At 40.4% G+C, this 13948-nt stretch overlaps 1 protein-coding gene across 1 annotated transcript; it reads left to right on the forward strand.

Annotated features, from left to right (window-relative positions):
* Positions 1 to 701: 701 nt before the first annotated feature.
* On the forward strand, positions 702 to 8018 carry LOC133240924 (tripartite motif-containing protein 43-like). Its single transcript, XM_061405909.1, is given in 6 exon segments — positions 702 to 1112; positions 2281 to 2380; positions 3892 to 4112; positions 5591 to 5628; positions 5771 to 5943; positions 7408 to 8018. Coding segments are annotated over 6 exon segments (1428 nt in total). The 3' UTR covers positions 7893 to 8018.
* Positions 8019 to 13948: the final 5930 nt, after the last annotated feature.

A 13948-nucleotide genomic window follows, 5' to 3' on the forward strand; every position in this document is an offset into this window, starting at 1 on the left:
TACAAAATGAAAGGGGTACTTGAAAATAGTTTTCATGATTGGAAGATACAAACATCCTCTCTCTTTTTTAACTTGCTTGTGAGGATAGGGAGAAAATTTCAACTAATTAGTATATTTATATGTCAATTCTGGTTAGAATAGTATCTAATTTGTCAAGATTTGTCTCCTCCCTATCAACACTGAATGCATTCAGAAAGTGATTTGGAAAAAAATGGGGATATGGATTCAGATTGAGATTAAAAAAAAATAATAAAATAGCATCTAAGGGAAAATGCCTGATAATTAGATGAAATAATGAAACTACAAGTAGGCAAGTATCTTGCATAAATCAATGACTGACCTAGAACATTGTGATTGATTGTTTAGGGCAACCAGGACCCACCACAAAGAGCTATCACTTAGATCCAACTCCAGAAGCTCATGCTATACAGAGAAAAACAAGACCTCAGCAAAACTGAGCTTCTCTGTTAGGTAGGGGAGAAATGGTCAAGAAGTAGGTAGTTTGGGTTTGATAGCTTTGAAGACTTCCTACAGCTCTTGAGAGCTGTCTTTTTGTTTCAGTTTTCCGTTTGCATCAAAGCATCCTCTCTGTTCCCAATGCAGTTGCACAATTGAGTCACATCCCCCCCAGTCTAATTTTGCTTGCTCCTTTGTGTCTTTGCAGAAGAGGAATAAAGTCCTGATTTTTTTCCTTCAGGAAAATGGACTCAGAAATCTCAGAACCCTTCCAGAAGGAGCTCACCTGCTTCATCTGCCTGAATTTCCTTCTAGACCCAGTCACCATAGGCTGTGGGCACAGCTTCTGTAGGTCCTGTCTTTGTCTTTTCTGGGAACAAGCCGAAGTTCCCGCCAGTTGTCCAGTGTGAAGACAATGATCAGGACAGACAAACCTCAAAACAAGTTTTCTTCAGAAGAATCTGGTGTCCATTGTCAGAAAAGCCAATCTCAGGCAATTCCTGAAGTGTGAGGAACACCTGTGTGGGACCCACAAGCAGACAAAGAAGATCTTCTGTGAAGCCGACAAGATCTTGCTGTATTTGGTCTGCTCTCAAGGCCAGACGCACAAGACTTACAGACACCGTTTCATTGAAGAGGCTGCTGAGGAATCCTGGGTGAGTGATAACTCTGAGACACTTTGAAAGTTAGCAGACAGTACACATAAGAGATTAAAATGATGATGCTTAAATCCTCTCTTTACTGAGTGCCACATACAGATCTAGTTAGCAATAATAAAGCTGTGAATAAAATAGAGCAGTATATCTGACTTGGGGAACTTGTATCCAATGGCTAGCTGATGAAGCTAACTGAAATTATTTAGGTGACATTTTATTATGCTAAAGGCACTATGGTGCACTCTCAGTGGCTCAGCCCTGTCCAACTCTTTTGGGATCCCATGGGCTGTAGATCATGGGGGTAAGCTTCTCTGTCCATGGAATTTCCCAGGTAAGAATACTGAAGCTGGTTGCCATTTCCTTCTCCAGGGGATATTCCCACCCAGGGATCGAACCTGGGTCTCCTGCATCTCCTGAACTGGCAGGAGGGATTCTTTACCACTGAGCCACTTGAGAAGTCAGAGAATCAGAGGCACTTTAGGACCTTAATTTTAAGAGAGAATCTTCAGCTCTAATGTCCTCAAGTTCAAAAAGCATTTTCCATTGGATTCAGTTCAGTTCAGTTCAGTCACTCAATCGTTTCCGACTCTTTGTGACCCCCATGAACCACAGCACACCAGGCCTCCCTGTCCATCACCAACTCCCAGAGTTTACCCAAATTCATGTCCATTGAGTCGGTGATGCCATCTAACCATCTTATCCTCTGTCACCCCCTTCTCCTCCTGCCTTCAATCTTCCCCAACATCAGGATCTTTTCAAATGTGTCAGTTCTTCACATCAAGTGGCCAAAATACTGGAGTTACAGCTTCAACATCAGTCCTTTGGATACAGGTTTCCTAATTCTGGACAAAGAAGGAAGATCCAGTACGTTAGAATTAGGAGGTGACAAGCATCACTAGACCAAATTCTGATACAAGGAGTCACATTATCTGAAAATTAATCATACCTAGACAGATGATTACCTAATGGTGTGTGGTTCTGCAGTGTAGAATTTCATACAACAGATCGTTAGTGGGGAAGAATAGGGAAACCTGATGACCTGTCATGGTCTTCAGTGTCTCTCTCAAGAACCTGTATCTAATGACACTCAGTACACTGCAAAACTTTGGGCTCTGAAACCTCAATGTATTTGCATTTTCTTATGCTAAACTTCATAATTCTTTTATAGGAAAAGGTAGCCAACCAAATGAGATCATTATGGGAAAAGATCCAAGGAATTGAGAGAAATCTCAAGAAAAATGGCAAAGGGATTGACCATTGGATAGTAAGTAAGAGAATGTATTTTTCCTTTTAACAGGTTGAGGCAGTCATGCTAGAAACTTACCCATTAATAATGTGAGCTGAAATCACCATGTACCATGAAATTAGAGAATGGGTTGAACGCCATCAGAAAAAAAATATTCTGTCCCCCATTTCAACCAACAATTCCATGTCTCTTTGGCTCTTTAGAATCCATAGCTGTGACAAAGTTAGATCAGTAACTGTAAACAAAAAACCCATTAGAAGCATGTGCCGCAAGTGCTAAGGTGGAGACACACGAAGTGATGTGGAAGGTTCCACATACATGATTCAAGATCTTGGGGAAAATTTCATAAGTTTAAGACCAATTCCAGTTCTGAAATTCAAGTAGATGTTTAAACATCCATGGGTTATTTCAGGCATAGATTTCTGTCAGTCATACATTCCTGAAGTATGTTAGTTGCTCAGTCATATCTGACTCTTTGTGATCCCATGGACTATGGGGCTCCTTTATGGGTAGACCCCGTGTACTACCAGGCTCCTCTTCCATGGAATTCTTCAGGCAAGAGTACTAGAGTGGCTTGCCATTTCCTTCTCCAATACATTTCAGAAAGTACAAGGCTTTTCATTGGGAACCACAAAGTACTTCAATCTGATTAGAACAAAAGCCGAGATGATACAAATCAAACTTGAACAGCAATTTTAATAGTGTGCCCGCCAAAGTGAAAAGTGACAGCTCATTGGCTAGAGAGTGATATTGATTCAACAATAAGAAAATGTGAGATGTTAAACAAAACCTCATGGGGGAAAGAACAAGGAGAAAGACAGATGAGTGAGAGAGTCCATCGATACTGGGAGGGAATATGCCACAGATGAAGATGAATGACCTTCCAAACAATGTGGGAAGGAGCCTGTGAAGTTACAGGGGAGTGAAAATCCATTCATATAGAAAAGGACACTAGAATTAAATGGCTTATTTGGCTGGATATCCGTTTAAGCCCAGGCAATGAGATTATTAGGAATATATTTCCTAAGAATACCAACACTGAGAGCAAAATGTAACATGGCTGCTAAGAGAAACAGTCAGGCTGTGAAGTCCAGGAGGCATTATATGAAATACAAATTTACTTATTAAAGTTGAAATGAGGATATTGCATATGATATAGGAATCACTCATAAATTTTAATTACTTACATGGGCTCTTTCAGATTTCACAGGAAGTAAAGGAAAGTAATGATTCATGAAAAGATTTTTTCCAGAATTTCAGGAATTCATAAATTAGATGAAGGTGATTTAAGGAAAGGGTGTGTTTGGGTTTTGATCTAGTTAAAAACAATGTAAAATAAATGAAGGAAAGAGGAATGAACATGGTTTTCCAGAAGAGGAAGTTGATGAATTTAGTATGGATATAGCTTCATGGGCAAAAGCATGAATCAGAGCAAACTAATGCTGTTGAAATCCATCTCCCAACAGTTTTATGTATATCAATGTGGAGACATGATTTGGAGAACTTACCAGATGACATGGCCATTTCTTCCAGATTATTATGTAGACAGTATCATAAGTGAAGGCCAAAGCATATGTAAGCAGCTCACAAGAAGGCAAGAGGAAATGATTGGAAAGAAGAGAGAGCTCAGAGTAATACACAAGGAGCTCACAAAAATGTGCTCTAAACAAGACATGGAGCTACTCCAGGTGAGAACTGAGGATGAGATTGAAAATATATTACCTGAAGTCCACACCTTTGACTCCTATGACATGGTACACTCATCTCCTGCAACTAAGGTGGGAGTTTCTCCTAGTTGGAAATATTATAGATAAAGTATATAAAGCATAAGTATATTTGCAACTCATGTACATCATTATTGAGCAAGTTTTACAGTATTCTTTTCTAGACATTCCCTGGGGAATATTTCTTTTCTTTTCTTTTTTTTTTTTTTTTTACTTTACAATATTGTATTGGTTTTGCCATACATCGACATGAATCCACCACAGGTGTACATGTGTTCCCCATCCTAAAACCCCTCCCACCTCCCTCCCTATACCATCCCTCTGGGTCATCCCAGTGCACCAGCCCTGAGCATCCTGTATCATGCATCAAACCTGGACTGGAGATTCATTTCACATATGATAATATACATGTTTCAGTGCCATTCTCCCAAATCATCCCACCCTCACTCTCTCTCACAGAGTCCAAAAAACCATTCTATACATCTGTGTTTCTTTTGCTGTCTCGCATATAGGGTTATTGTTACCATATTTCTAAATTCCATATATATGCGTTAGTATGCTGTATTGGTATTTTTCTTTCTGGCTTACTTCACTCTGTATAATAGGCTCCAGTTTCATCCACCTCATTAGAACTGATTCAAATGTATTCTTTTTAATGGCTGAGTAATACTCCATTGTGTATATGTACCACAGCTTTCTTATCCATTCATCTGCTGATGGACATCTAGGTTGCGTCCATGTCCTGGCTATTATAAACAGTGCTGCGATGAACATTGGGGTACACGTGTCTCTTTCCCTTCTGGTTTCCTCAGTGTGTATGCTCCCCAGGGAATATTTCATTCTCAAAATATTTTGTTGTTTGCTTCTATTAAAACCAGAAAGGAACATCTTATATACTCTCATTCAAACTTTTGGTCTTCAAAGGTGCAAAAGGAGAAATTTGGGAAAGTGCATATATATATTCCAACTTCTGTTGAGACATCCCAGTTTTCATTAGCCCTTGGTTTGGAGCATATTACCCTTCAGGGAAAAGTCCTATGATAGATCAATTTTCAGAGAGCTGCATAGTCACCAATCTTGTCCTTTCTCTTTCATCCTGTTGTGTTAACTCATCAAAAAATGCTATTCTGTCCATATGCAATATGTTGTGCCAGAGTTTTGTTGTTGTTTTTTTTTAACAAAGAAAAAGAAAACAGATTTCTCAGACTGTTTCTGGTGGTGATGATTAGAACTCTACTGAAGTTTTGCCAACCCAAATCTTGGTTGCCTATGTATAAAGAAGTCTAAATTGTCTTTTTTATTTTTCTTCTTGGCAGGAATTGGAAGACAAAGTGAAATGGTAAGTTTTCAGATGCTGATGAGGGCACCTGAGGGCTGGGAAAGAGATAAAGCAGCATTTAACAAAGTGATGACATAACTTACCTAGATAATGCTAGATTGCTTGAGTGCATGTGTCTGCACCAAGTTTCCAAAAGGCCAGTTATTTCTGATTTAGATTCCGCAATCAGACACATAGAAGTGCAAAGACTAGTGCTTCAGACATTAGGTAAAGAAGCAAGTGATGCTGAGAAATGGGATAGAACCAGGACAAGAAGAATGCCGAGAATATCAATAAATTTCCAAAAAGGGCACAGTTCTATTCCATGGGGGTGGAAAAAGGATTTGGATGAAGAATGTTGAGCTGGAAGATGCTTTACGATAGTAAAGGCTGTGTTTAAGAAGCCCTGGGAAGCAGAAGGATTAACCCCATCTCCCTCTTACAGGAGTGAGTCAGCACAGCTGCACGTGCCTCAGCCTCTGCTCCCAGAATTCCCTGCACCACCTATGTCTGGGCTGATGGGCTGGCTCAACCGCTTCCAGGGTGAGTGTCACCCCTGCTGTGTCTGTCCTGCAGGGTCCTTCTGTGATGGTGTCCATGGAAAATCTTTCTCTATTCATCTTTCACCTTGTGCTGGAGAACAGCAGGCAAATAGGCTGGTACAGACATGTGTGGTCACAGAGTCACAAAAATCCTCTACAGAATACAGGCAGGCTGGTACAGGGACTCATGTGTTTCAGGCCTCATGAATCATCTTTAAATTTCATAAAACAATGTATTAATGAAAAAATTCACATGCTCCCAACATGTGAATTTTGATCCCTAGAAATATCATGACAATGTCAGTTCAGTGAATCCTAGAAAATTGGTTATTAATATAGGATATTCCAATTTTAGAGTTTAAGTGCAGGTAGAGTTTTTAAAACATTTTTTTTTTTGGAGTATATCCTTTTCTTTTTCTATCCATGTTATTTTTTAAATATTTACTTATTTATTTTTTACTGCACTGGGTCTTTGTTGGTTTCTCTAGTTGTGGTGAGTGGAGCCCATCTTCTTCGGCCTTCTACTTGCACTGGCTTCTCTTGTTGCAGAGCACAGGCCCTAGGCTGCTGGGCTTCAATAGTTGCAACGTGTAGGCTGAGTAGTTGCAGTCCCAGGCTCTAGGGCACAAGCTCAGTAGTTGTGGTGTATGGGCTCAGGAGCTCTGTGGCATGTGGAATCTCCCCAGGTTAGGAAAGTCTGGTAAATTGGCAGATAGTGTTTTATCCACTGTACTATGAGGAAAGTCTTAAACATATTTTTCATTGAAAGTTTTTTAGTGACTAAATGTATGATGTGTTTTTCCATTGGCATAATCTGACAAAAGGCATAAGCCTGAAAAATCAAATGTAGGAATCACAAGGAAGCAAATGGTTGGTTGATGAGGCCACAATGAGCTTCATGATAAACCTCATCCTGGAGGGTGACTTAGCAGAAAGTGGACGACTAAGCCTCAGGTTTGAACTACAGATCAAAGTCAGAAAATTCTTACAAAGAAACCACTTTAAAGAAGCTGTCCTTAGGCTTCACATCTTCAGTGTTCATTTTCTAACTTAACTGAGATGATAGAATGATCATCAGTTCTCTATTCTATGATGCTTTTTTCCTTGCACAGTGTTGGTGGAGGTAAGATATATACTGTCATGTCTTGGAGGTGATCAGTGAGTAGGTACTCAGGTTTTTAGATGTCATGGAAAATGCCCATCCAGAAGTAACTGTGACCTCCCTCTAATTTATAATCTCTGAACCTGTAGGAAGCTTTTTTCATTTTAATTAGTTGCTTCCTTAGCAGATATGCTGGCAATATTTATATGCAATATTTTCTAATCAGAGCTGACCTTCCAATCTTAAAATATATTTCCAGTGAGACTCTAGATAGATTATCTTCTCCGGTAGAGAATTTTTGATTTTACCATTGATTTTTACTGCTTTATTTTCTTATCTCTACACAGTCAATTTTTCATTCAGCAATGAATGTAAGCAGTCAGCACCTCAGGCTGTTCAATGATGCAAGAAATCTGATGTATGAACATGACAGCCTCCATGTGTCTTTGGATGGTGGAACATCAAAGTGTTTTGCTGCATGGGGAGCCCAGAGCTTCACCTCTGGCAAACAGTACTGGGAGATGCTTGTGGACAGCTCTTGGGACTGGGCTGTAGGCATCTGTAAGGATTCCTGGATAAGAAAGGACGACAGCATACTGGACGAGTCCAATAGGGACAAATTTCTCCTTGTGTGTGTGAAGCAGGATGATCATTACCAACTCTGGACCACAGCCCCCACCATGCCTCTGTACATAGGGAGACCTCTGGGCAGGGTTGGAGTGTTCCTTGATTGTGACAGTGGGAGTATTAGTTTTGTGGATGTTGCCAAGCACACCCTCCTTTGGAGGTACGATGATGGCGTGTGCACTTTCCCTGTCAGGCCCTTCATTTGTACTGGCCACAGGTGAGGAGGCTGACTCACAGCCCAGATGGGATGCTCTGGACTCCTTTTCTTAGAGAGCCCTTCTCCAGTGCTGTAAATCAAGAACACTTCATTGACTTTAGGCTCTTTCTACTGTTATGAACCCTCCTTTATTGTTATTCAATGTGAAGATAGTGTCAAAGGCAAACTTCACTTGTTGCCTTCCATCTTTCTGACAATAAATTCTTGTCTTGAAACCATGTGTCAAGAATATATATTGTGATTATTCACTTCTTTTGTGAGCTTACTATATTCACCACAATATGAACATGTACTTCTCACCTCCTGACCCCCAATATAGGGACCCAGAACTTGCACAACATAGACAGACCTGGTCACCCACCAGACCCAGGTCAGCCTGCAACCTTCTCCTTCTTATAATCTACAGGGTCCTACACATATATTCACCCTTAGGGTGAAAATCAATTTGCAGGGAAGTTGCCACTGCTCTGAAGACTGGGATAAGCATTTCCTGTAGAAAATTCAGAATTCACAAGTCCTTTTTTATTACAATAGTATAAGGGAAAAGAGAATGTCAGAAACCATCTCCTAAAGGAAGGACCCTATGGCTTCCCTTTGGCATATCCGAAATGCCACTATCACCAGTACTATAATTTGAGGCCATTATTAAACAAAATAAGGGTTGCTTGAATACACCCAATGGGATTTTTAGGAGAAGCTAACCCAAAAACTAAGTCAATGAGGGTGGGATAAGCAAGACAAAGGGAGGATACCTGTTCTTGGAGGGATGGAGCTGGATGGTATGGTATTTCATCCCACTACCCAGAATGGCCCACAGTTAAATGCACCTAAATTATTTATTTCTGGGATTTTCCATTTAATATTTCTTGAACAAGGTTTTGACACCCAGGTAACTGAAATCAGGGAAAGCAAAACTGCAAATGAGTGAATTTCTTTCCTGTTGTTGTTTAGTCCCTAAGTTGTGTCTGACTCTTTTTGACCCCAAGGACTGCAGTGTGCCAGGCTTTCCTGTCCTTCACTATCAGTTTGTTCAATTCATATCCACTGAGTCAGTGATGTCACCCAACCATCTCATCCACTGTCACCCTCTTTTCCTCTTGACCTCAACCTTTCTCAACATCAGGGTCTTTTCGAATGAGTCGCCTCTTCCCAAAGTACTAGAGCTTCAACTTTAGCATCAGTTCTTCCAATGAATATTTAGGTTTGATATCCTTTAGGATTGACTTGTTTGACCTCCTTGCTGTCCAAGAGAATCTCAAGAGTCTTTTCCAGCACCACAGTTCAAAAGCATCAGTTCTTCGACACTCAGCCTTCTTTATGGTCAAAATTTCACATCTGTACATGACTACTGGAAAAGCCATAGCTTTGATTATGTGGCCCATTGTTAGCAAAGTGATGTCTCTGCTTTTTAATATATGGTATAGGTATGTCATAGCTTTTCTTTGAAAGGGTTAGCATCTTTTAATTTCATGGCTACAGTCACCACCTTAAAAATGGCTGAGAAAAGAAGAGAAGCAAAAGGCAATGGAGAAAGGGAAAGATATATCAAACTGTATGCAGATTCCCAGAGAATAGCAATGAGAGCTAAGACTTCTTTAAGTGAACAATGAATCAAAGGAAAGCAACAGAATGGTAAAGACTAGAGATCTCCTCAAGAAAATTAGAGATATTAAGGGAACATTTCATGCCAAGATGGGCACAATAAAGGATAGAAACCACAAGGACTTAACAGAAGCAGAAAAGATTAAGAAGAACTGGCAAGAATACACAGAAGAACTGTACTGAAAGGTCTTAATAAACCAGATAACCACTGTGGTGTGGTGACTCACCTAGAGCCAGATATTCTGGAGTGTCAAGTCAAGTAGGCCTTAGGAAGCATTACTATGAACAAAGCTAGTAGAGGTGATGGAATTCCAGATGAGTTATTTCAAATCCTAAATGATGATACTGTAAAAGTACTGCATTTAATATGCCAGCAGATTTAGAAAACTCAGCAGTGGCCACAGGACTGAAAGGTCAGTTTTCACTCCAACTCCAAAGCATGGCAAAGAATGTTCAAACTACTATATAATTTCACTCATTTCAAATGCTAGCATGAAAATATTGATGAAAATTTGGGGTATATATATCCTAATATCTGGCAGGGGCATTGTCAGTCAGTGGACTATAACATTCATGGTTAAGTTTGAGAGAGTAACAGGCAGGAAGGCTAGGGGACCCCAAACAGAGGAAATAAGCTGCAAGGGTCAGACTTTTTTCATCTCTCTCATAAGTGGCAGGAGGAAACAAACTACAAGTGTCAGATTTTTTTTCCCTGTTCTATGCAAAATTAAAAAGAGGTTTCTTTCAAAATTCTGTGTTGACATGATGACACCTGGTTCCACCTTTTCTCAAACCTTGAGCTAACCAATGCAGAATTCTTATGGAAATTCTTTTCTTAAGGCTATGCATTTGTTTGGAAACCTGTCTTTCTTCAAGACTCATGTCAATCATTTTACGGCCTGGAATGACTCACCTTGTGCTAATGTTATCTCATGTTGCGGGTGAGGGACCTGGTACCACTCTCTGAGTTTTGAGACATATCCTTTCTTTAATTAGCAGCCTGCTAATAGGTATACAACTTACTGCTAGAGACTAGCAGTGGAGAAGGCAATGGCAACCCACTTCAGTACTCTTGCCTGGAAAATCCCATGGATGGAGGAGCCTGGTAGCTTGCAGTCCATGGGGTCGCAAAGAGTCAGGCACGACTGAGCAACTTCACTTTCACTTTTCACTTTCCTATTAAATCTGTATTTCAGGGTAACCAAATATTTGACTCGGAGAAAGAAATGGCAACCCACTCCAGTGTTCTTGTCTGGAGAATCCCAGGCACGGGGGAGCCTGATGGGCTGCCGTCTATGGGGTTGCACAGAGTCGGACATGACTGAAGCGACTTAGCAGCAGCAGCAGCAGTAGAGACTAGCAGGGGGGCACTCTTTCTGCCCCTTCTGATGTCTATGTCAGAAGCTTTCTCTATTTCTTTTATACTTTAGTAAAACTTTATTACATAAAAGCTCCAAGTAATCAAGCCTTGTCACTGGCCCTGGATTGAATCCTCTCCTCTGGAGGCCAAGAATCCCAGTGTCTTTCATGGCTCAGCAAAAACCTTTCAAGGTTATGCTAATAGCTGACATAAATGTTTCAGGTTTGTTTCAGCAGGGTTCAACTAGAGAAGCAGGAGCAGTAGGAAAGAGAGAAAAAGATAAAGAATTCACATTCATAAGGAATTGCCTCTGGTGATGGTTATGGAAACTGCCTAAGCAAGCTGAGGACATTAGGGCACTTAGTCGGGAGGGAAAACACAAACAGGCTGGAACCTAAATTGTTGAGGACAAAGTTGTTGTCCACCGGAGGTTGGCACAATAGAAATTATACAGATCCCTTTGTCTGGAATTTTATTCAGGGAGTTTCTATACACTTCTTTAAAGACTCCTGTTGATTAAATCAGGTGCACCTGCATAATCATCCTACATTGGCATCAATATCAGGGACTTTTCATTCTTAAAACCTCTTCACAGCATCACCTAAATTAGTATTTGATTGAAAAATTGCAAGAGATGTGAATGTACTATAAAGTAACTGATCAACTACCTTAAATCCTTGTATTTTAGCCTTTTGTTATTCAGTTGCTGTCATGTCAGACTCTTTGCAACCCCATGGACTGCAGCATACTAGTCCTCCCTGTCCTTCACCATCTCCTGCAGCTTGCTCAAAGTCATGTCCATTGAGTTGGTTATGCCATCCAACTATCTCATCCTCTGTCACCCTCTTCTCCTCCTGCCTTCAATTTTTCCCAGCATCAGGGTCTTTTCTAATGAGTTGGCTCTTTGCAATAGGTAGTCAAAGTATTGGAGCTTCAGCTTCAGCATCAGTCCTTCCAATGAATATTCAGGGCTGATTTCCTTTAGGATTGCCTGGTTTGACCTCCTTGCAGTCCAAGGGACTCTCAAGAGTCTTCTCCAACACCACAGTTCAGAAGCATCGATTCTTTAGTACTCAGCTTTCTTTATGCTCCAACTCTCACATACATACATGACTACTGTAAAAACCATAAGCTTTGATTATATAGACCTTTGTTAACAAAGTAATGTCTCTGCTTTTTAATATGCTATCTAGGTTTGTCATAGCTTTTCTTCCAGGGAGCAAGCATCTTTTAATTTCATGGCTGCAGTAATTTTGCAGTAATTTTTGCTGCAGTAATTATTTGCTGCAGTAATTTTGCAGTAATTTTTGCTGCAGTAATTATTTGCTGCAGTAATTTTGAAGCTCAAGAAAATAAATTCTGTCAGTTTTTCCATTGTTTCCCCCTTTATTTGCCATTTCAGCCTAGCCAGGTTGAAATAACAGAAATCTATAGCAAGGCAATATGCCATTTAGCATAATTAAGTATAAAAATTATACAACTTTTCCCATTTTAAACTTCGTGCACAGAGCTGCCCATCCAGAAAATGACCTAACTATGCATTCTATTTCTCAATGAATCATTTTAGGAAATATTACTGATTGCAATGCTAATAATATGGTAATATTATTAATAATAATACTGAAGTTTTGGTATCTTAAATCATCATATGTGAGCTTGACTAAAATCTGTGCCTTTTAATCTTTAATTTTCTTCAGTGTATGAATTATTTTGTAATGATTGTTGTCATTTAGATGCATTGGTTTCAAAGTATTCTTAAGTTAGTAAACACACATGAACTATCACAGACTCAATTATTATTTTAAAAATCATTTTGGTATTGTATTGAATTTGATCAGTATTTTTTTATTAAACTATTCCCTACTTTGTAATATTTTCAAACATTCATCTATTTTGCTATTAAAAATAAAGTTATTAAATATACTTTTCTGTGTATATCACTTTGTTGAGAAATTACATAAGAAAGATTATGAGATGTTCCTGGTAGTTTATTTTTGTGAATATAAGATTTTGATAGGCAACACAGTATAGTGCAGTTACAGAGGGTGCTGGTCCTTCCCTGGCTAGAGTGGTCTCAGACCCCTCTGATCCTGTGTCCTATCCCATGCCTTGAATCAGGAGTGAAGGGAGTGAGCATGGAGAATAGAATTGCAGGACCAGAGGTTTAGCAGGCTTGCACAGTGAGGCATACCCAGAAATTGGGGAGAGTATCAACCAGTTGGGATTCCCTGGTGGCTCAGATGGTAAAGTGTCTGCCTGCATTGTGGGAGATCCGGGTTTCATCCCTGGGTCGGGAAGATCCCCTGGAGAAGGAAATGGCAATCCACTCCAGTACTCTTGCCTAGAAAATCCCATGGATGGAGGAGCCTGGTGGGCTTCAGTCCATGGGGTCGCAAAGAGTCGGACATGACTGAGCGACTTCACTTCTTCACATCAGCCAGTTAGCAAAAGAGTCAGAGCCCTGGGTGTGGTGGGCGTGGCAGGGAGGGCAGTGATTCCAATCAGTCTTTCCCAGTATCCCTGCTCCCAACAAATACACACACACACACACACACAGAGCACACTTATTGCAGCAGAAGCATGGAAACATATGGCCAGTGAATCTATAGGGTCTTGGCTTCTGAGGCCAGAGAAGCTCTTCCCTGGCCTGGACTTTTCAGCATTGTCATACGCTATTTGTTTGCTAAGGGCCCCACTGCCCTAACTTGAGGTCAGACAGAGCACCCAGAGTTTCCCAAAAAGCTTCTAGGAGGCTGGCATGGACTATGACTGGAGCCTTTTGTTGTTCTTCTTAATAATTTTTATTTATTTACTTATTTACTTTTGTCTGTATTGGGCCTTCATTTTTGTGTGGGCTTTTCCCTAGTTGAGGCAAGTAGGGCCTACTCTCTAGTGTTGGTGGGAGGGCATCTCATTGCCCTGCCTGCTTTTGTGGAACGCAGACTTGAGGGTGACTGGCTCAGTAGTTTCGGCTCCTGGGCTCTCGAGCCTGTTGAACCTGTGCTCAACAGTTGTGCACAGGCTTTGTTGTTCCAGGGCATATGGGATCTTCCCAGATCAGGGATCAAATTCATGCTTCCATGGAACTCTTCTCAATG

This window comes from Bos javanicus, chromosome 29, assembly GCF_032452875.1.
Source record: "Bos javanicus breed banteng chromosome 29, ARS-OSU_banteng_1.0, whole genome shotgun sequence".
Taxonomy (NCBI): Eukaryota; Metazoa; Chordata; class Mammalia; order Artiodactyla; family Bovidae; genus Bos; species Bos javanicus.